General features: G+C 35.7%; 2 protein-coding genes across 6 annotated transcripts; one reads left to right on the top strand and one right to left on the bottom strand.

The window, feature by feature from the left end:
* The first annotated feature begins 230 nt into the window (after positions 1 to 230).
* Positions 231 to 18,792, top strand: LOC111382597 (vacuolar protein sorting-associated protein 53 A-like). Of its 5 annotated transcripts, XM_023006619.1 has the most exons (21): positions 231 to 339; positions 7,326 to 7,450; positions 7,914 to 8,074; positions 8,159 to 8,300; positions 9,195 to 9,258; positions 10,481 to 10,666; positions 10,756 to 10,797; positions 11,189 to 11,293; positions 11,384 to 11,443; positions 11,691 to 11,756; positions 13,266 to 13,343; positions 14,438 to 14,545; positions 14,649 to 14,714; positions 15,864 to 15,941; positions 16,023 to 16,156; positions 16,238 to 16,331; positions 16,565 to 16,642; positions 16,746 to 16,808; positions 17,400 to 17,468; positions 17,565 to 17,660; positions 18,064 to 18,792. In XM_023006619.1, the coding sequence occupies exons 1-21, from the start codon at positions 259 to 261 to the stop codon at positions 18,355 to 18,357; spliced, it is 2,190 nt and encodes a 729-aa protein (XP_022862387.1). In that variant the 5' UTR covers positions 231 to 258; the 3' UTR covers positions 18,358 to 18,792. The 5 variants fall into 5 exon arrangements, with proteins under 5 accessions (XP_022862387.1, XP_022862388.1, XP_022862389.1 ...); XM_023006620.1 differs by lacking the exon at positions 11,691 to 11,756; XM_023006621.1 differs by lacking the exon at positions 14,649 to 14,714.
* A 1,635-nt stretch (positions 18,793 to 20,427) lies between these two features.
* LOC111382593 (aquaporin PIP2-1-like) lies at positions 20,428 to 22,276 on the bottom strand. Its single transcript, XM_023006613.1, has 4 exons — positions 21,857 to 22,276; positions 21,471 to 21,766; positions 21,122 to 21,262; positions 20,428 to 20,731 (listed from the first exon to the last, which is right to left on the bottom strand). The coding sequence occupies exons 1-4, from the start codon at positions 22,167 to 22,169 to the stop codon at positions 20,612 to 20,614; spliced, it is 870 nt and encodes a 289-aa protein (XP_022862381.1). The 5' UTR covers positions 22,170 to 22,276; the 3' UTR covers positions 20,428 to 20,611.
* Between the last annotated feature and the right edge of the window lie 1,036 nt (positions 22,277 to 23,312).

Here is a 23,312-nt window from a genome sequence, read left to right as displayed (position 1 = left end):
TTATAAGAAAGAGAAAAAGAGAGCACTTATTATTTAGTGATTTGAGGAGGAGTATGTATTTAGTGTTGATTTCTTTTGAAAAAATAATTTAAAGCTTGAAACCAACATTTTTTTTTTTTACTGTCGAGAAGTGAAAAAATTATGCACGGCTACATTGTAAATAAAATATTTTGAATTTTTATTACTCGATGAGTTGGTTGAGTTTGTTGTAGAAACTGCACATATTTTCCTAGAATTTGTCAATGTAACCTCTTTTGCATGCTGGCAGTCTCTGCTGTAGAGCAACTTCAAGTCATGGCTTCAAAAAGGCAATACAAGGAGGCAGCTGCACAACTAGAGGTAATAAACAGTTTGTCTACCAGATTGCAAGCCCTTTTCAAGAGAGAAATGCAAATATTTTCCATTTTTTGTGTGTCTCGATCCCTTTTGTTCGAACTTTGATCTGCATCCAGGTCATATAATGCTGAACTATCGACATTAAATTAATCGAGAGTGAGAGAAGTATAGAGAGTTTATTAGCAAAATAATAATAAATGAAATAAATATATAAGAATAATATCGCCCAAGGCATCATTACGAGGTATTGCAGCTCTACTGGTTTGTTTTCTTACAGTAACAAGACTGGCTGCTATTCAACACTAAGCTCATGTTTATGTTGTCTATTAACCTTTAAAAAGCAGTGAGAAAAAAGGAACAAATTAGCGATTGAGATGCACTGAAAACCTTAAATGAATACCTCCTTGGCTTTGCACTTTTTTCTATTGATTATTAACAATAAATTCCTTTGTTCTTTCTTCTATTTCCATTTTTGCTTGGTATTTTTTATGCAAAACTCGGTTCCCCCATTACCTTCAAACCCCCTCACCTCCTCATCTCCCAGTACCTATTGGCTTGTTAAAAGAACCATACTCCACTATCACCACCATCGATCTGCTTGTTATGAAGTAACATGATACAAGAAATGAAAGCAAGTGAAGAACACACGCTATATAGTGGTTCATTCTCAATGTGATGTGCAAGAGCTACACCCAATTGCCACTGTAAGTTTTCACTTTGAGGAAAAACGAGGATTAGAATTTGGTTTTGATGATCTCACTCTCTCTTTTCACCCTACACCAAAAAGGAGGCTTTGCGTCCACACATCTGACACTCCTTTGCTCTATAAATGTCATTGATAATGGTATTGATGCCAAATGGGAGATAAAAAGACGAGAAGAGAGAAAAAAATGAAAATTTGGAGAGGAAGTATTCAATATTACTCAATATATAATGATGCCTAATTTATGGTAAGTCGTATCATTTAGAGTCTGTCATTTATCCTTTGTTGAGAGAACTCTACTTCTCCGAACTCCACTGCATAGGTCTTTCCAAGGAAGCACGCTCTTTCCTTCGAACTAAGTACCGATACCCCATAATGAGGGTGGAACGGTATTTTTAAGACATACTTAATGGCATCAGTTGGCTTTTCAGCAACAAAAGGATCGAGGGGGACTCAAACAGGAGTTTGCCGTACCGAAACAAATGAAGACAACAGTGTCGATTTTCCCTATTGAGCAATAAAGCACTACCCCTAGTAGTGATCATTGTAGCCGTTATGTACACTATCTCTGGTCTGTTACATATACCTTTTTGTGTTCGTACGCATCATAATGGGATTTCTTCAAGCATTTCTCTAAAATAAGCTTGTTTTTGGCAAAGACACGACAATGGTTTGTTATTCATATCAACATATAAAACTCTTTCCTTTCATAGAATCTATAACTTGTTTCATTCGTAAAGGTGTTGGGAGATCTTTATGGGTAAGAATCATTTGTTTAGGAATTGCAAGTTCATCACATCGAATAATAGATCAATAAAACTCAAGTCTATTTATTACATATAGTTGTTTATGTTGAAGCTTCTTAAGGTTCATTTGTGCTTGAGTATTGTCAACATTTCACTCTAAATGCTGTTTTGTTGGATACTTTTGTCATGTTTGCAAACAGGTGACATGTAATCATGTTTCACTTGTGTACTGTTTATGTACAAGGAACATGGATGTTGATGCCTCTAGTAGCTGCCTATTTTGCCCCGCACAAAAAATGATTACAAGGCAGTTTATTACTTGCTGTGCTGTAACATGCCAGTAGTGTCAACGAGATTAATTTATGGAGTATCTTCTTAATTGAGTTGCTTCCAACAATAGATTAATGATTGTATAATTAGCCTTTTCCTTTTATAGATTATTACCATATTTAGAGGTTGTAATTTTCTCTATTTAAAGAATCGATTGAACCTCTTTTGGGGCATCGATTGGAACACAAAGATTGAAGAATACAATTTTGACATGGTATCAGAGTCATACCTGTAGAAGAAGAATGGGAATTCGGTTCTTGGTGGTGACAGAGAATTTCAGGCATCTCTGTGAGTAATTGTCGTCGTGTGTGGAAGCTCGACACTATTTCGGGTGTCTCTTCTTTCCGGCATCTCTTGGGTGGGGCGACGCAGCTTTTCTCTCGGCGATCAACGTGATTTCAGCGTCTTTTGTGGGTGGGCAGGCGACGATATTCCGGTGGGTAGTCGACAGGACCAGTGGTCGACGGAACTATGTGGAGGTATATCACGTGAATCTCTCTTTTGGCTGTAGTATTTATTTGGGCCTAAATCTTTTGGGTCGGTTATTGGGTTACTAGTTTGATGTGTGAATCTTTTGGGTTGGTGCTATTTATTTAGGCTGGTTATTGGGTGACATTTTAACTCAGTTGTCATGGAAGGAGAAATTTCAATTGTTCTGGCAGGAGAAATTTCAATTGTTCGTCTTAATGGTAAAAATTATCCTACTTGGGAATTTCAGTTTAAGATGTTCATCAAAGGTAAAGAATTGTGGGGCCATGTGGATGGATCGTCTATAGCCCCTACGGATCCTAAGGAGCTTAGTTTAGGGGAAAACAAAGATGCTCGAATTGTTTCGTGGCTGCTCAGCTCTATTGAATCAACTATGGTCAATAATCTTCGTTCATTTACAACTTCTAAAGAGGTGGGATCATTTACAACGAATTTATTATTAGGATAATTCTGCACGAAAATTTCAATTGGAGTTGGATATTGGGAATTATCGACAGGGAAATTTGTCAATTGAACAATTTTATTCAGGTTTTATTAACTTGTGGAGTGAGTAATCCAAGTTGGTGCAGTCTAAATTTCCTAAAGATGCTTTAGCAGCATTACAAACGGTTCATTTTGAAAGTCAACGGGATCAATTTTTGATGAAATCACGACCCGAATTTGAAAGTACACGTGCTGGGTTAATCAATCGCAGTCCTGTACCATCCTTGGATGTTTGCTTAGGAGAACTTTTGCGTGAAGAACAGTGACTTGCTTCTTAGCATAGCATCAGTCCGAACAATGAGAATTTTGAGATGGTCAATGTAGCCCATGCCGCACAAGGCAAAGGAAAATCCAAATCATCACCTTAGTGTTGTAGGTGCAAGGAGTTCGGTCACATTGCAAAATACTGTACCAAGAAATTCTGCAACTATTGCAAAAAGGAGGGTCATATTATTAAAGACTGTCGTGTGCGACCTCAGAATCGATCACCTCCTGCTTTTCATCATGTTGTTCAGTCCAACCTTGTAGCTGCATCTTCAGATCAGTTAGGTACCTCAGGATCTTCCTCAACTCTTACACCTGAACATGCTCTCTCAACGCTTGGCATTCAAGGTAAAAGTAATCTGTCTCCTGGGTTAGTTGACTCTGTGGCTTCCAATCACATGACTGGTAATATGGAAGTTCAAAATAATGTTCATAAATATGACGGTGAGCAGCATATCCAGATAGCTAATGGCAGTAATATTCCTATCACGGCGGTTGGAGATTTGGGGTCTTCCTTTACTAATGTTTTTGTCTCTCCATATTTATCTGCCAATTTAATTTCTGATGGCCAACTGGTAGAAGATAAATATACTCTTTATTTTGATCGTAATGGTTGTTGTGTGCAGGATCAAGCATCAGGACAGGTGGTAGCGAAGAGGCCTAAAGTGGCACGTCTTTTTCCGCTTCAATCATTTTCTATTCCTCGTTCTGTTCATGTTGGTTATTCTGCTATTTCTCTTGATAGTCATTTGTGGCATAAGAAATTGGGACATCCAAATTGTTTTGTTTTAAGACATCTTCTGAAACATGGTTATTTGAATAATATGAATGAATTTTCTTCTTTACACTTTTCTTTCGATTGTGCATCTTGTAAGCTTAGTAAAAGTAAATCTTTGCCATTTCCTTTACATGGTAGCCGCGCTTTTGTGTGTTTCGAGATTATTCATACTGATGTTTGGGGTATAAGTCCTGTTACCTCTTATGCTCAATATAGGTACTTTGTGACATTTATTGACGATTATAGTCGTTTCAATTGGGTCTATTTTCTTCGATCTAAAACTGAGGTCTTTCCTATCTTTCAAACTTTCGTTGCCTATGTGGAAACACAATTTTCAACTTGTGTTAAGATCCTACGCTCTGACTCTAGTGGAGAATATATGTCTCGTGAATTTCAATCTTACCTACAACAGAAGGGAATTATCTCTCAGCGCTCTTGTCCGTATAGTCCACAACAGAATGGAATCGTTGAGCGTAAAAATCGACACCTTCTAGATGTTGTTCGAACTCTACTACTTGAATCTTATGTCCCTTCTCGATTTTGGGTAGAAGCCTTATCTACTTCTGTGTATTTGATTAATCGTCTGCTATCCCCTAACATAAATTTTGATTCCCCATATTATCGTTTATTTGGTGTCATTTCTAATTATGATTCTTCGCATTTTTTGGTTATGTATGCTTTGTTCACTTACCTCCTCCTGAACATCATAAACTTGCCGCTCAAGCTGTTAGATGTGCTTTTCTTGGCTACATTAATTCCCACAAAGGATTTGTGTGTTACGATGCAGAAGCTAACAAGTTATGTATTTCCAGAAATGTTTTCTTTGAAAATTAATATTTCTTTCCATCTCGTACTGAGCCTATTTCTTCCTCTACTGTTTCACTTCCTTTCTTTGATGATGACTCTCGAATCGTTAATCATTTTAAGCCAGGTCTTGTGTATCAGCGCCGTCATCCACTGCCTCTTCCTACATCTGATCCCGTTACTCATCTTGTCGTACATGTGCCTCATCGATCAGCTCGAACCTCTCGGCCTCCAGATAGGTATGGGTTTTCACATTCTGCTCATCAGGCTACTCTTGATAATATATCTGTACCTAAGTCTTACTCTCAGGCCTCTACTTAAGAATGTTGGCGTCAAGCTATGATTGATGAAATTCAGTCTCTTCAGGACAATCACACTTGGGATATCATTCCTTGTCCAATTGGTGTCAAACCTCTTGGATCCAAATGAGTTTATACCATCAAATAACGATCTGATGGCACTATTGATAGGTATAAAGCTCGTTTAGTGGCCCTCCAAAATCGACAGGAATATGGTCTTAATTATGAGGAAACTTTTGCTCATGTGGCTAAAATGACTACTGTCCGTGCAATTTTGGCCATTGCCACTTCAAAAGGGTGGCCACTTCGTTAGATGGATGTAAAGAATGCATTTTTGTATGGTGATCTAAAGGAAGAAATATTTTTGTCTCCTCCACCCGGTATGTTTTCTTCTCCTTCTATACATGTTTGTCGTTTAAAACGATCATTATATGGTTTGAAACAAGCACCTCGAGCTTGGTTTGAAAAATTTAGCTCTATTCTTCTGGACTTCAGTTTTACTCAGAGTCAGTATGACTCTTCTCTCTTCTTCCACACTACTTCTACTAGGATTGTCATACTTCTTGTGTATGTAGATGACATTGTGATTACGGGTTCTGATTCTCAGTTGATTGATAAGCTCCAACACCAGCTTAAATCTTCAATTCATATGAAAGATCTTGGACCTCTCCAGTACTTTCTTGGCCTTGAAATCCAGCATTGTCCAACTGGCATAATACTACATCAACATAAGTATACACAAGAGTTGTTCACATTAGCTGGTCTTTGGGACAGTAATTCGGTTCTTACACCTATGGAGGTGAATTTGAAACTTCGTCAAGAGGGAGGTGATCTCTTATCTGATCCTTCGTTATATCGTCAGTTGGTGGGCAATTTGAATTATTTGACCATTACCAGACTTGGCATTTCCTTCGCTGTCCAACAATTCAGTCAATTTATGTAAGCCCCGTGTAAGGCCCATTTGGCTGCTGTACGTCGTCTTCTTCCATATCTCAAAGGTACCTCTGGTCGTGGTTTGTTCTTTCCATCTAGTACCTCATTGCAATTGGTGGGATTTAGTGATGCAGATTGGGCTGGTTGTGTTGATACTCGTCGTTCTATCTCCGGTTGGTGTATGTTTCTTGATGGTGTGCTTATCTCTTGGAAAAGTAAGAAGCAAGCTCGTGTTTCAAAATCTTCCATTGAGTCTGAATATCGAGCCATGTCAGCTGCTTGTTCTGAAATGATTTGGCTTTGGGGTTTGTTACGAGAAATTGGTGTTTCGCAACTTTCTCCTACATACCAGTGCTATTCAAATCGCCAACAATCCAGTTCTTCATGAGCGTACCAAACACATTGAAGTTGATTGTCATTCTATTCGTGATGCAGTTGGTCGTCATGAGATTTCTCTTCTCACATTTCCACTGAGAACCAAATAGCAGATTTTTTACTTAGGCCTTATCTCGTCATCACCATCAGCTTATGATTGACAAATTGATACTTCTTGATCGCCCGGTATCAATTTGAGGGGGATGTCAACAAGTTTGATTTATGGAGTATCTTCTTGATTGAGTTTCTTCCAACAATAGATTAATGATTATATAATTAGCCTTTTCCTTGTACAGATTATTACCATAATTAGAGGTTGTAATTTTCTCTATTTAAAGAATCGATTGAACCTCTGTTGGGGCATCGATTGGAACACAAAGATTGAAGAATACAATTTTGACAAGTAGATCAGCAAAAGTAGACTTATTAGAGTATTTTTCTCATTTTCTATGGTAAAATCTATTTAAAAAAAATAAAAAATAAAAATAAAATTTGAGTTGCAATGTTGTGCATTGCTCATGTAACCTCCTCTTGGTGGAAAGTATATTATTTAAGGAAAATTGAATGACGGTGCTTAAAATTTATCAACAATTGGATTTTTTTACTGTTTAACGAACATTTTCAGCAAAAAAACTAGCAGTTCTTTTGCCTCTCAGGATGTTTGTTTCTATGTAGTTCCCGGAAGAATTTAAAATCCTGTTCAATATGATTATCCAGTATTTTTTCTTGTTTCACTTGTTGAAGGTGCATTTTCTATTATAATTCCTGGTTCATGATACATTCAGGCTGTGAACCAGTTATGTAGTCATTTTGAAGCCTACAGAGATATTCCAAAAATCACAGAGCTGAGAGAGAAGTTTAAGAGCATAAAGCAAATTCTCAAATCTCACGTGTTCTCTGATTTTTCCAGGTATACCTGTAGTTTAACGATTGTTTCTTTTTGATATGCTATTGAAGAGTGCACGTTATGAGGAGTCTTCTCTTGACGGTATAATTGTTTTTCGTCTTGGAATTTTTTTCCTAGTCTTTACTTTTTAAGATATGTTTGCCAGATGATGTGAAGTTGTTGCTAGTATAAGATGACATCAATTGTCCAATATTTATCTGTTCTATCTATTTGAGAAATTTTAATAATTGTTAATGACAAAATTTTATATACAAGTTTGCCTAGAAGTTTAAGCTATTAGTTGAGGTGGTTCAACATGGTGTTGACCATCCTCCAATCCTAGTGCCTGAATTAAATTGGGATAATTTTATCTACGATTCATATGTCCTTGTAGTAAACTTAGAAATTTTCTACTCTCTTTTCCTGTTCCTTTCCTTTCCTTTCTTTTCTCATAAAAAAAATTCCTGTTATTATTTTCACCTCACAGCTTAGGTTCTGGGAAAGAGATGGAGGAAAACAATTTACTACAGCAGTTATCAGATGCTTGCTTAGTTGTTGATGCTTTGGAGCCATCAGTGAGGGAAGATTTGGTGAAGAACTTTTGTAGCAGGGAGCTTACTTCATATCAACAGATTTTTGAAGGAGCTGGTTTGTTCCACTTAAATGTGTTTCAATTGGCAAACGAAATTCAATTTGATGCCTTTTATTATATGTAATTTACATATATTCCAGAATTAGCAAAGCTGGATAAAACAGAAAGAAGATATGCTTGGATCAAGCGTAGGTTAAGAACCAATGAGGAGATTTGGAAAATTTTCCCTCCTTCATGGCATGTTCCTTACTTGCTCTGCATCCAATTCTGCAAGCTGACAAGGTTGGTTATTTACCATCTATCGGATTTAAAGTCTTTATAGATATGATTGTTGTGGTTGTGTGGCCACTTTATGGAACGTTATCTCAAAGCTTATTATTGCTTCTTAAATATTCTCCGAGGGTAATCTGGCAATCTTATTTTTTGGAGTAAAGTTGGCCATTCTGATTATGCTGTAAAATTTGGGTTAACCACTACAGTGATGATTTTCTGGCAGTATACAGTGTCAATGACATCAAACCATGTATGTGTGGATTTCCTAACTGATCTATGTTGTTTCCTGGTTAGTGACAGCAATTCCACAAACGGGGTAGTCTTTTATGATGATTTTGTAAATAATGAATGATGCAACAATCTGTCTTGAGATGTTAATTAGATACAGTGATGTATCATATTCCAGCAAACAGTTATCGACATATAAACATGGTCATGGTGTTTTTCTAAAAAAGCAGGACAAGTGCACTAGAGGCACGTTTAAAACATATGTTTTATACAATGCATTTTTTATTTTATCATTTACCAATATTAATTAACTCGAGCCAAGACTTTGGAAAAAATGGTAGATGGAATTCGACAAAGCAATGTTGATCTTATCTTCTTAGAACCTAAATGTTTGTATCAGTTCACTATTTAACCATTACCTGGTTTTTAAAATTACCTCTTGATTCGATTTTTTGAGCATGTCAAGATGTCTCCTCAATCCCCAGAGTGTAAAAAATTCAAAAAAAATATTGTGCAAGCGTGTCCTGACATTGCCTGGCACGTTCCTTATCTAATATTTATCATACGTAGACTGGCTCAGAGAATGTGTTTCTGCTTCCTATATTTCTGTTACAGTAGGAGATGGGCAACATTTAAATTTACTTTTTAAGATTGTGAGAAGTGCTCTCTCTCCAGGACGCAACTCGTGGAGATTCTTAATGATCTTAAAGAAAAGCCAGATGTTGGGACATTATTGATGGTAAGTTCCTTTTCCCATACGTTCATCCCTTTGGTGTTGGTCTAAAAATATCTTCATCACCAATTATGCTTTTCCCTTCTTGACTACGTATAAATGTTTAATTTGAACTTTGACATAGTGGTGCTACAGTATTGAACTAGAGAATATATCATGTAAATATCTAAACCAATTTAACTCTATAAGTACTTGATGATTCTCATTTCACGACCTGTTAAATGATATTCTTCTCGTGATGTCGGTCCTTTTCAAGAAGTTTTATTCAATTGAATTCATTGATGGAAAAATGGCTAGGCTGAGTTTTGGCCCAGATTGGCATTCAAGGGAATTTAAATAATTAAGGCTTGTTCTTTTTTTTCCTTTATTTTTCTCAATGATTGAATTGAAAAAATGTGTCGGGTCAAGCAGGGCTGTATTTCTGAAAGATTCTGTGGCTCTTTCTCTCCTTTGTGTATACAGTCTCAAGGTTGTCTTGTCATCTTTTTCATCCTATATTTCTCTTTTATCACATGGAATTCTTTTTAACTGAAAGGATTCAGGTTGCTTAAATGAATATCTGATGAAACCAATATTATGGCCTAGAGCATGGGTATATAACTCCTAGTACATAAAATTTTGCATGGTTAAAAAATTTCCTTGCATAAAAGCTTACAATATTGGTGTGCATTTTCCATTACATTTTCATTAGGTCTTGACATTAGTGCACATTGTTTATTTCTTATTTGTTGTCTAATTCTGTTAATAAAGGGGCCAAGCTTTTGTTAATCTTGTCATCCAAGGGAGAGAATCATGCTCATTCATGTGTTTATTTTAATAATTCCTTAGTCTTTTGAAAAATTCATGAAATTCCTGTCTGCCAAATAAAATTGTTTCTTTTTGGGCCCCAGCATGATTGTGCAGCCTATTGTCTATCATTACTTGGGGGATTGGGTAGATGTATTGATTTCCTTTCTGTTTTACAAGTGTTCAAGTTACAAACACTTTACCTTTGTTAGCCTAATATAGGCAAGCCATATTTTTTTCTTTCATTTTTTCTTATTTAAGGTGGTTTAATTTTTGAAAAGTTGTGTTTGCGGTGTATGCATGAGAGTTTTTGTACATTTCTTTCTCTGTTACATATCATCAACAAATCTTTTCACGGGAAGTTCACATTCTTTCAACGTTATTTATCCTCACCTACCAGCTTCTGCTTTGTGGTGTTTGTAAATTTGATGCATGTTGTTAGGCACTACAACGGACATTGGAATTTGAGGAGGAGTTGGCGGAGAAATTTGGTGGTGGAAGTCAAAATAGATTAACGGGAAATGACAGTGGGGAGCTACATGAAGGGGAAAGTACTAGTCATGCTATTTCGGACATTCGGAAGAAATATGAGAAAAAGCTTGCCGCACATCATGGAAGTGGGAATGAGGCATGAATTGATGATTGATATAGCGAGTGCATTATAGTTAACGTACTTTATTATCGACTGGTTACTTATGCCATTTTCTTTTATTTTAGGAACATGATCAACACAGAGATTTAACATTGCCTGGAGCTGGGGTATGGTCTCCTAACTTAATAGTTCTTGTGGAACTCATAAATGGCATTCTCAATTCCATATGATGGGTCACATTATGACCATTAAAGGTCTTGTCCATATTAGCAACAGATGCACTGTGTTTAATTTCTTTACTCTGCTTCTGGTATATTTCTGAGTAGGTGGCACGAATTATCTTTGCTTATCAAACTCAAAATGAGTGAAAATCTGTATTTGCTGTCCAAGAAAACTTAACTTCTTGCAGATCATTTTATGAAATTATTTTTGCTTTTGACCACCAACATTTACATCACAACTCTGCAATCATCTTGCTTTAGGTCTTTATTTGATTTTTCATTCAGAATCTAACATTGCAAGGAAATTGTTAACTTCTTATGGTGATTGACATGGCAGTTCAATTTCCACGGGATCATTTCATCTTGCTTTGAACCTCACTTGACCGTATACGTAGAACTGGAAGAGAAGACTCTTATGGATAATCTAGAGAAACTTGTCCAGGTAGTTTGGATTATTTGAGTCCTTCATTATTGTGCCAAATACCTTTTCTCTGCTTTTATTTGCTTAATTGATATGCCCATTGTACATTAGGAAGAAACATGGGAAACTGAAGAAGGAAGTCAAACTAATATCTTGTCTAGCAGCGCGCAGGTAAACAAATCAAAATCTTGGAGGGAGATCAGATATTTGAATCCTGAAGAGATGATATGAATTTTTAAACTTTTTTCATATATGCTTGTGTTTATTTAAAATTTTCCCTATGTTGGTTTATGGGATTCTCGTTCTTACTTTCTTTTTATGTTCTTTTGTGCTATGAGAGAGAGAGAGATGGCACTTGGACCTGATTTTCTTATGTCCTCTTATTATGATCTTTTTATCTCTGGTCTTAATAAATGAGGCTGGTAGGAGAAAGACTTCCCATATTGACAAGGCACTACAGATCCCACTACTACAAAGGTCACAGGTTTGGCCCTTAAAAAAGTGAGACAAAGTTTGTGGTGGTTTAATGCACATATGAAAACATGTTCCTTTCCTCATTATTTTATCTGAATAACACTCTGTTTTCTACATATACCTACTTATAAATATTTTCTTTTGGGAAGAGAAGCTGGCTCCTTGTATGCTATAATATTGCTGTTCTTCATAGTTCATTCAGTTTCCAATGTTACCAACAACTATAGTGCCTTTGTTTCTGAAATTTCTTGATAGTGCCTTTGTTTCTGAAATTTCTTGTTACAAATCTCTATTTTAATTGTTGGATTTGCTATAATATTGCTGTTCTTCATAGTTCATTCAGTTTCCAATGTTACCAACAACTATAGTGCCTTTGTTTCTGAAATTTCTTGTTACAAATCTCTATTTTAATTGTTGGATATTTATGTTAGTCGAATATCTAAGTATTATTCCTCTCTCTTCCCTCTCTCTTTCAATCCCTTCTAATTTGGATTCACTAGGCTTCAATTTAAAACGTTTCAAATAATCACTTCACTGAAGCTTTAACTTAAGTGATGTGTTTGTTTCAGTCATGAAGTTCTGTAGGAATTCTCGGGTTTTAACGTGAAGGCATTTATTTCAGATATCACTCTATGATAGCAATGAAGAAAACTTTGATATGCCCTTCATCAGTTTTAGAACCTTTTGAAATGTAGGTACAAAACTGAAAGATATCATGACAATATGACAGATAACCTTTCCTCCTTGGGGGCAAAGAATCAGTATAATTTAGACAAGGGGAGAATAAGAATTGTGTTGACCTAGACAAATCCAGGGGATATTAATATAAACATGATTGTATTATTTCATTTGTGTTGATTGCTTATCTATAGAAATAGACCTTGGGTTTTAAGCCAATTTCTTTATACAAACCAACTGTTTGAATTGATATCGTTCTAGTCGAGCAGAACCTATATCCAGGGGCGGACCTTTGGGGGGGGGGGGGATTATAGGGGCAATTGACCCTCTAGATTTTGGGGGAAAAAAATTTTTGCTTAGCTTTTCTTTATTAGAAGATACCCTATAAATTTTATTTTTAACCCCCTAACCCAAGTCATTTGGGTCCGCCCCTGCCTATATCGCTCATGTTTATAAAAACCGTTCACTGCAATGACTATGGCTCTTGTAAATAATTGGAACTTTACCTACTACTACATTTCTTGATGACCATTTTTTGGGAATTTCTGATATAGGAAAAATTTGTTATACAAACTACATGGGATTTTGTTTTCCTTTTCATTGATATTTCTACATCTAAAATTTTCTCAGATTCGTAATGAAGTCACTACAATGTTTCTTCCTTCACCCCCCTCCCCCTGGGTGGTGATTTTTTTTAGATCAGATCACTAATTTTCTGAAGAAGCCGCCCAATCTTATTGCGCATTATTCTCCTATCCGTTGTTCTTTCTTATCGCATCTCTATGGAGCTCATTGATATTATTACCCATACCAAGTTGATTTGTTCAATTGCTTCTTGAAGGTCTTTTCAATAATAAGGAGGAGCTTAAAGCGATGCAGTGCTTTGACGAAAAATCAGACATTATTTAATTTGTTCAAGGTGTGTTTTTTTGAACTCCACATTAGATGGTCCTGCTAGGGAATTTACATGCCTGGAGGACTTCTCCTAAATTACAAACAAGATTTTGATCATTTCTAGTCGAGTAATATTTATGAAAATCTAGCCTCTGATATGGACGTTCTTGGACTGCTGCAATTTCTATGTGATAGTCATTGATTTTTGTGTTTCCCATGGCCATAAAAGACAATATGTTCACTGTAATGGCGAGATCTTACTAAAATTTAGAGACCTCGTTTGATCTTTATTTTTCTGGGGAACTTTGAATATCAGAGGAAGAGGGGAAAAAGAAGGAAATGGAGAAGTTACAGGTTTTGAAAATTTTGTACAGCACATGTGCAGGTTATCTGTTTTTTTTTTTTTTTTTTTTTTTTTTTTGTCAGATAATACTCTACAGTGCGTCATCCAGGTATTTATGGTAATTACTAAAACAGACTATAAGAACATTCAATTCTACTTGGTTACAGAGTATTTCTCCAGACTTATCGTCAATGCCCTAGTGGGATGTCCCGAAATTAGAATCCAAACTGACAAGTGGAATTCATTAAGAAATGTTCTTCATGGTAGCGTTAAGGATTCTTTCAAATCAAGATAACAACCAGCCAGCACCAAATATTTTATTTGAACTGTCAGAACTTATCTATCAAACATGTTATTGTCTTGCATAGAATACTAGCATAAGGAATGCTCCATTTCTTATCCATAAACTTTAGCTCCCAGTCTTAAACAAATTGTTCTACCTCTTATAATTTCAGGCCAGTACTTGTCTCTTCTCGAATTTCTAAACCCAAAGAGTCCTTGGTTCAGAGGAACCAGCAATGCTTCAGTCTACATATTTGCCACAACCACAAAATCTTTCATGAAGGTCACGTTCCATTCTTTCATAATAATTTAAGGCCAGATTCTTAAAACACGTGCCACCAAGAATTCTACTTGATTTACCCTTCACTATTTGTACCTACTCTGCTACTTTACTCATGGTGTTTCGAAAGGAACCTGTAGATAACGGGCTTCATATTATAGGATTTAATTGTTATGTGTGTTTCTAGGCAATTTAATGGTCTCTTTATAAATAGGTGTTTCAAAGATTTCTTAAAGCATATGCGACAAAGCTTTTCATGAGATTGCCCAAGGGTGGTGCAGGAATTGTAGCAGCTGCCACAGGAATGGATGGACAGATAAAGGTAGTCCTTTCTTTTTTTGTCTAGATTTTCAGAGGAAAAATTGCCTGTACTCTTTCCTTTTATTGACTTGTGTACTCGCCCATGTACAAACTATTTCATGCAGACATCTGATAAGGATGAACGTGTGATCTGTTATATAGTTAGCACGGCTGAATATTGCCACAAAACAGTGAGTTGGTTTTTTGAATGCACTATGTACTTGCAACTATAGAATTACATTTGGATTAATATGTGAAGTGAACTGCCATTGAGTTGAAGAAAATACAAATAATTAGGTTTACTTCAGTGAAATGTCTGTTCTAGTCAAATCACTGGTAATATTCTGCAGCTCTGTGTTCAGTAAGATTTCTGTGATCAAGGTATACTGGATGAGTCATCAAATGTTTTCTTCTACCATATTGTTTTGAGAAACCAAATACTACCGAGAATCTGTAATAGGTTAGATGGCTTCTTAATGAATTAGGGAGGGAACCATAATTAGAAGGCATCAAAGAATTTGAGTTCTTCCTCTGTTGACTAACAGGCATCATGAGCATTAATCAGATTATTACAGCACAAGCGTATAACTATTATCACAGTAGTACACCATATCATCAATGCACTACATCACATCATCTGGACAACTGATGCAGCACCAACTGGACAATTAATGGAGAAATAAAACGGATCTATAAGGAGAGGGAATTGAGGGACAGAATTGGGTAAGAAGAAGATTCAACCGAAGAAGAAGAAGAAAATCGGTAGAGAGAATTTCACCACAAGCCACCAAAAGTTTATGCAATCATCAACTAAATATAGATTACATCGCAAACTGGGTTTAAATTGTTAAAAAAAAAAAAAAAAAAAAAAAAAAAAAGGGCCTAACGAGACTAGGCCCGGGCCGATACAAGCCCAATTTCCTAAATAAGAGTCCAAGACAATAAATAAAGTCCAACTAGAAAATAAAATAAGTAAATAAACCGGATGTCCTCATCAACAACATTTTTTTGACATCATGTCTTTATCATTAAAGCTGTGCAAAAGTCTCCTGGGTTCCCCAGTCAAAGTACCACCAGAGTCCAAATATAAATGATGAAAGAATTATTGTATAAACGTACTCAATCATGCATAAACGTGTAATATAGTTCACTATCATAAAATGCAGAATTGCATGAATTACTCACCAGTACAAGCTGTAAAACGTTTGGGGTATTACAATTGTCTGAATTAGCTCTTTTAATATGTTAATAAAGTAATTAAGGTGATTACACTGTATTCAAATTTTTAATCTTCCTCCATCCTTTTAAGTTCAGACTAACACTTTTATTTATGTCGTCAGTCTGGCGAACTGGCCGAAAATGTGTCCAAAATAATTGAACCTCAATTTGTCGATATGATCGATATGTCTGAAGTACAGGTAAATTTTTTTTTCATGGGTTTTTCATTTATGCTTATCCTCTTGCTTCTACATTTTATAAACACTGCTTCATTTGTGCAGGATGAATTCTCAGCGGTTATTACAAAAGCCTTGATCACATTAGTGAATGGTATAGAAACTAAATTTGATGCTGAAATGGCTGCAATGACACGAGTACCCTGGGGAACACTTGAAAGTGTTGGTGACCAATCAGAGTAAGATGATCTCCATGAATATGCTAACTATTAAAGGTGGCTGTTATGTTTTTTACGTAAACCTCATATACATTCCTGCAGGTATGTCAATTCCATAAACATGATTTTCACTACTAGCATTCCTGTACTTGGAAGCCTTCTTTCTCCAATTTATTTCCAGTTCTTCCTTGACAAGGTGAGTATGTGAATGTGAACACTTATGTTCCCACAATCTTTGCTTAGCGCTGTTGGCCAGGGCTTTAAAAATCTAAATTTTTACTCTGCATCACTTTATTTTCTATCATGCTCATATTTACAAATAAACCAGTGAACATTAAAAACTCTGCAAAATATAATTCTTTGATTCTTTTCTGGATCTTTCTTTATGGCGACTTCTTGATTCAGTGCTCATATTTTTGTTCTTTGCAGCTTGCATCTTCTCTTGGTCCACGCTTCTACCTCAATATATTCAAATGCAAGCAAATATCAGAAACAGGAGCACAACAAGTATTGATCATCAGCTCGTCATTTTGTTATATGTTTTGAAGTAATCCGAAAGGGGCCATTTTACTGGATTTGAATGTAAATCTCCACATTATGCAATTTGCAGATGTTATTGGATACACAGGCTGTAAAAACTATTCTTCTGGATATTCCTTCCTTGGGGAAACAGGTAAGCGAGAAGTCGGAGTTCTTGCAAACTGTACTTCGTAATTTACACGTACCTGGCTTATCCCTGTCATCTTCTAAGAAATGTTCTGATTTTGGGGAAGAAAACATACACCTACAATTGATTCTGTTAAGTAGTTGAGAGGGGCTGAGTAATTATATGTACAAACCAGGTTCCAATTGCAACTTAGATTTGTCACCCCCTGTATCCATAATAATGGGATAAAAAAATATCCCAATTATCAGTCGCTGGTTACCCCATCTAGAAATGATCCAACTTAGTCTAATTTCCCCAAACAAAATGGTAACTTTTCAGTTAATTTTCATGATTTGTGCTAACATGGTTTAAATTCTACTGGTTTATGACAGTTTATTTTCACTCGACATGAAGGTTTAATTTGCAATTAAAAAGATTTAGTTAGATATTATTTAAGTTTCCACACACATACGTGCTAGAGTGAATACCAATCATTGCATGATTAATAAATTAAATTTTAGGATAAATATTATCCAACCAAAATTGTAGTGTTTCAATTATGGAGCCCTTGTAGTTATATGAGGCGGATCCCATATAACTACTGTTTCCTCTTAACAGACATCTGGAGCTTCCAGCTACTCGAAATTTGTAAATCGTGAGATGAGCAAAGCGGAAGCATTACTGAAGGTGTGATTAAAGTAGCATCTGGGTTTTTTTGACTTGAAAAGTCATCATTTAGATGTATTTTACAAGTCCCATGCTTCATTCCTGCTTGTGCCACAGGTTATATTGTCCCCAGTTGACTCCGTGGCAGACACATATTGTGCCCTGCTACCTGAGGGAACAGCTGCAGAGTTTCAGCGGATTCTGGATCTGAAGGTTTTTCAAGATTATCACTATCTAGTTATTTTTTGTTGACTCTCAGCTGGAATTTCAAATACTTGTTATTTTTCCCAAAAGGTTATAATAAATAATTAGGTCTGTTATTTGACCGTATTATACATACCATGTTTTCTTCTCTTGGGAATTAGACTTTGTCTGGGTCGTTGATCCCTCCAAAAAGGGGTATGGTTACCCTCTTTGTTTGTAGTCTACTTACAAGTAAACTTCTTGCTTCCAAACCATGCTCATAGTGTCAGTGCGTGTGGTGTATGACCTGCCAGTGCCTATCTTTGGCAAGTTAGAAGGCCGTTTAATTGCAATGTCTAATAACTGGTTATGTTTCATCTTTCAAGATTTTCATTATGTTTACCAAAAATTCGATCCTCACGTTCTTTGGCAGGGCCTCAAGAGGACTGACCAGCAAAGCATACTCGATGATTATAACAAACGTGGAGCTAGAACCACTCAACCATCTTTCAATTCAGTCATGCCCGCTGTCTCCAGCACGTCCATTGCACCAGTGCTAAGCAGTCCTGCTGCTCCTGGAATAATCTTATCAGGAGAGGAAGTGCTAGCAAGAGCAGCTGCATTTGGAAGAGGTTTTTCTGCAACTGGATTCAAGAAATTTCTAGCTTTAACTGAAGCTGCTAAGGATCAAAAGGATGGGACACTCAGGAAGTTCTTCGTTGGATGAAAATGTCGATGTTAGTGAATGATATGAATGAAAGGTTCTTCATTTTCATTCTCAGGAACGAATCTTTTGATTTCTACTCAACATTTACACCCCTCCGGGGTATGAGACATGGTCTAGTTACGTTGATTCCTTTTAAAATTTTCTGATTTATAGGATCCTAGTTAGCTGAGTATTTTGTACAAGGAGAGAAATCTAAAGATTCTTTTGATTAGTAAATAAATAAACAATATCAATGTCTCTTTGTGATGTGGTTGTGAGCTTTCTGTAAAAGTAGCCATAAAAATGACAGGACAGAAAAAAAAATTGTGGAGCTCGTGCTCGACTCCAAATTTATTGGGAATTTGTATTTGTTTGTTGTGGAATGATACGAGCAACTGTATCGATAGAATTTTCTTATTGGAGGCCATCACTTGACAATAATATTGGCTTTGCTTATAGATGGGAATTTGTGATATTTCAATTAGAAATTTTCTTTAGCCACCTTTTTGTTCAAAGGGTTGAAGGGAAGATTATACATCAATTTTTGCTCACACAGAATTGACAACGAGATTTGATGTCAATATATCAACAAGTTTAGAAATTTTTTCGGCATGTTGAACCTACTCGAGCTGGTTCTTTGAACCAAGAAGACTGATCCAAAATAACAAGTCAATCAAGGAAGAAAAAGAGGCAATAAATCTGTTTTCACATCTTCGTTTTTCTTTTCATATGATTTTTGCTGAATAGACGCTATTGTAGCATTATAAACTATAACAATTCCAAATTTATCAAGAATAAGAGTTATTTTGTTGTTTACACACACACACAAATGTATACTAGAATGGGTAAACGAAGCAACCTCTCGGGGCATAGTCAAGTGGTGTAAAGTACAGGAATGAGTTTATCTCAAACTTTGCTGGCAGCCACAGTGTGGGGGTTCAATTCTTGAGACATGGAATTGGACTCCTTGTAGGCGTAGTGTATATGTAACTCTTGTTCCTTGGCCTGTTGGGACACATCCCGCAATTTACCTCCTTCACAAAATTCTAAGGAAGGGGAAATGGGGGTCCTCAAGGTTGGAGTTCAACCTTTTTTTTAGAATGGGTAAACGAAGTGATGAGAAATTTATTACATAACATGTTAACATGTAGTCATAAATTTATGTTCGTACTTCACATTCCATTTTCTTTACAAAATTTGGTCATTGGCTTAATTAATTCCACGATCAATAGAGTTTCTTATGAAGTCATAATTTCCAATTATTCCTAAACTAAGTCAAAGAGATTTAATTATTTAAGAATTGTTTGTATTAAAGTCTATATAATAAATTGGAGTAATGTCTTTATTCTTTTTCACTCGTGATCATTTTATAATAAAATAGCAATAATTACTTATATTTGGAGCAACAATATTCAATTCGATGAAATTAAGTTGATCTTTCTGAAGATCTTTAAAGGGATATAACAACAATGAATTGATTGCTAGTTATAAATTTTCTTCTTCTTGGTGTAGAAAACAATTGATAAATTAATCATTCAAAATATAAGTTGTATCACAATTCTACTTGTTCATATTCCCTAAAATAAGTATCTCTCGATATTCACTCCCTTTTTTATGGAAACTAAATTATGCCACATCATACATTTTCATACATCGCGATATTTATTTCAGAGTTCCTCTCTAATTCTTTGAGATAAAAAATATGTACAAACTAGCCCACTTCAAGAAATTTTTATTTAACATTCAAATATATTTGACTATATATTAATATAAAGATTTTGGAAGTTTACAAAATGAGAAATTTTATATAATTTATACCTCTCACCCCAGCATACAAAGAAAGAAAGAAAATCCCCTCTATTTCTAGGTTTGGCTTAAGTAATTAATGTTGGTTCTCATTTGACAAAGCTTTTAATTCAAGAGATTCTCGAAATAGATTTTGAGGGGTGAAAGAAATTGATGAGCCAATCGATACGTGTTCGTGTAAGATCTTTGCTCAAACTATATCAATTTCAAATAATAATAATAATAATAATAATAATAATAATAATAATAATAATATTGCAACAAACATACAAGCTAGAAAGAATATTCAGGAAAAGTTGCACTTTAAAAATAATTTCATAGCTGACAAGAATTCTTCCATCATTTTTTAGAATAATTGATGGTGAAAGCTTGAGAAATCTTAAACACGAACCCTAATTGCAATACACGGTTATTCATTCAATCATTTGCCGAAAAGCAATGATAAAAAAAAAGTGATTTTCAACAATAATTAAACATGGGAGCTGCTTCTGAATGAACCAAGGGCTTTAGCTGCTCCTGCTCTCAAAATAAACTGGTGGTAGAAGGCTGCAATGGCTGCACCAAAGAAGGGTCCAACCCAGAAGATCCACTGAAGGACACGAAAGTAAATAGATAAATTACTACTTGTGATTTTGGGTGGGGGTATAAATAATATTGAAAACTATATGTTTAGAGCTTTTGAAATATAACTTTTTGCTATTTTTGTTTATAGTCAGTCTCAAGTTCGAATAAAGAAAGGGGTTGACAGCGAAGTATAAAATTTTCTCACTTCTTCAACATGATTTCGACGATACTTTTTGACTAGGCTGTCATAATCGAAAAAATTCATAAAAACACGAGAGCTGGTATGTTGACAATGAACTTGAAATTTATCGGGGATCTTCGAGAAGAATTCACAATAAATAAAGTGAATGAAATGGCGCAAAACATTATGAGTATAGTTAAATCTAATTTGTAATACTTTGGGAAAAATGCTAACCTGATCATCCCAAGCTTTTTCCTGGTTGTAGATCACTGCAGCCCCTAAACTCCTAGCAGGGTTGATACCAGTACCAGTGATGGGGATGGTGGCCAAATGAACCATGAAAACTGCAAATCCAATTGGAAGAGGTGCCAATACCTAAGATTCAAGTCCAAATGCAAAAATTGTCAATATTAAATTACTTTTAAGTAATATTGTCAGTAAAGCTACTAAATAAGTTATTTTCTACTTGGACCCCCAAAAAAATTATTTTAATACTTATTCAATTATAAGTAAATTTTTTAAGGTTAACCAAACATGCACTTCTCAAAAGAAAAAAAATAGAGAATTGTATATGTCAACTTACAGGGACATGGGAATCCCTGGCACTTCTCTTGGGATCAGTGGCAGAGAAAACTGTGTAAACAAGGACGAATGTTCCGATTATCTCCGCGGATAATCCGACGCCGGTGCTGTAGCCATCGGCGAGCTCATTTGCGCCGCCGCCATATTTCTTGTAGTGTGACTTCTGTAACGCCTTCACCAGCGCGACGCCACAAATGGCCCCCAAACACTGAGCCACCATATACATAATGGCTCTGATCATTGACACCTTTCGGGCCAAGAAAAGCCCGAATGTCACTGCTGGATTAATGTGTCCCCCTGAGATGCACATGACATGACATGAGAAATGCCATTAAAATCAAACCATACATGTATGCATGTATCTGTGTGCGTATAAACAAAACTCACCGGAAATTCCAGCGGTGCAGTAGACAAGAACGAAGATCATTCCACCAAAGGCCCATGCAATACCAAGAATTCCAACGCCACCGCACTGATCACCGCCGTGGCCAACCGTGGTATCAATCTGGCTCTTGTACCCAATCACAGTCAAAACCGTAATGTAAAGGAAGAGCAAGGTGGCTATAAACTCGGCTATAACAGCTCTGTAAAATGACCACTTTGTAAGCTCCTCCGCGTCAATCAGCGGAGCTGGTGGTGGATCTTGGTAGTCCTTTGCCGCGAACGATCCATGCTCCGCCACTCCAGCGTCCTTTGCCATACTTTAGAACCCACAAAGAGAAATTTGTATATATATATTTTTTCTTGTATATGAGAGGCTAGTGAGCTTGTAATTTTGTCTGCTTGGCGAGAATATAAATACACACAAACGCATATTTATATATAAACTATGTGGGTGGAGTGGGGGGGCCAATTGGCCGTCCACTATTTCGCTTTCACCGACTCAACAGACACTGCCCCACCACCCTGCACCATTTTCTTCCTTTCATTAACGGCTAGTCTATGCATGTTAACGTTGGGGGAAAAAAAACAAAAAATAATACTTTCACTATATGTAAATGAAAAAGAAAAGAAATTACTTTGGCATTTAATTTATTTTAGATAAGTGCCGAAAAATAAGTTGATCTTAAATTTATTAAGAATAGAAATTGCTTTATCATTGTTACGTCGACAATAATTAAGAAGCCTTACGTAATCATAGTATTTTTCTTTTGAGAGATGCTATACGTATGGAAAAATTAAATCGCTAAAAAAAAAAGCAACATTAATGATGGAAAAATCTATTTTTGGTTAACACTTTAACCAACGGAAACATAGTGGTTTAAAAAATTGGTTTGGTAGCAAAGTTGGTAAACACCAATTCAAACATCTTTGAATTATGCAATTTGATGAGCTGTTTGAATACTATTTTAAACGTTAAGAAAGGGGGCGGGGACATAATTAAACAAATTAAGTGTAAAAAGTATTCATTTTCTTAAAAAAAAAAAAAAAGGTTGAACCTTAACCTTGAGGGCTCCCACCGCCCCGTCCCTAAAGTTTTGTGAGAGAGGTAAATCGCAGGATGTGCCCCACCAGGTCAGGGAACAAGTACATTGTAGAGATCATAAAAAATAATTTTGAAATTGAATTAAAATCCAGATATATAGCCACTGTTTGGTTTAGCTAAAATGTAGATTTTTAGTCCATGTTTGATTCTCATTCTTTGAAAAAAATATATTCTTAAACAAAGCTATGATATCATTTCAACCACACATTTTTCAATAAAATAAGATTACACGCATATTCAAATTTTTTCTTATTTTTTAACCACACATTTCCCATCAATATACTATTCAAAAATTCATTTTTATCAAAAGAATAGGGCTCAAACAATGGTTACATAAATTTTTTTTTAAAATTAATT

This window comes from Olea europaea, unplaced genomic scaffold (assembly GCF_002742605.1).
Source record: "Olea europaea var. sylvestris unplaced genomic scaffold, O_europaea_v1 scaffold2530, whole genome shotgun sequence".
Taxonomy (NCBI): Eukaryota; Viridiplantae; Streptophyta; class Magnoliopsida; order Lamiales; family Oleaceae; genus Olea; species Olea europaea.
The sequence above is the reverse complement of the archived record's forward strand: the minus strand, read 5'-3'. Positions and strand labels throughout refer to the sequence as shown.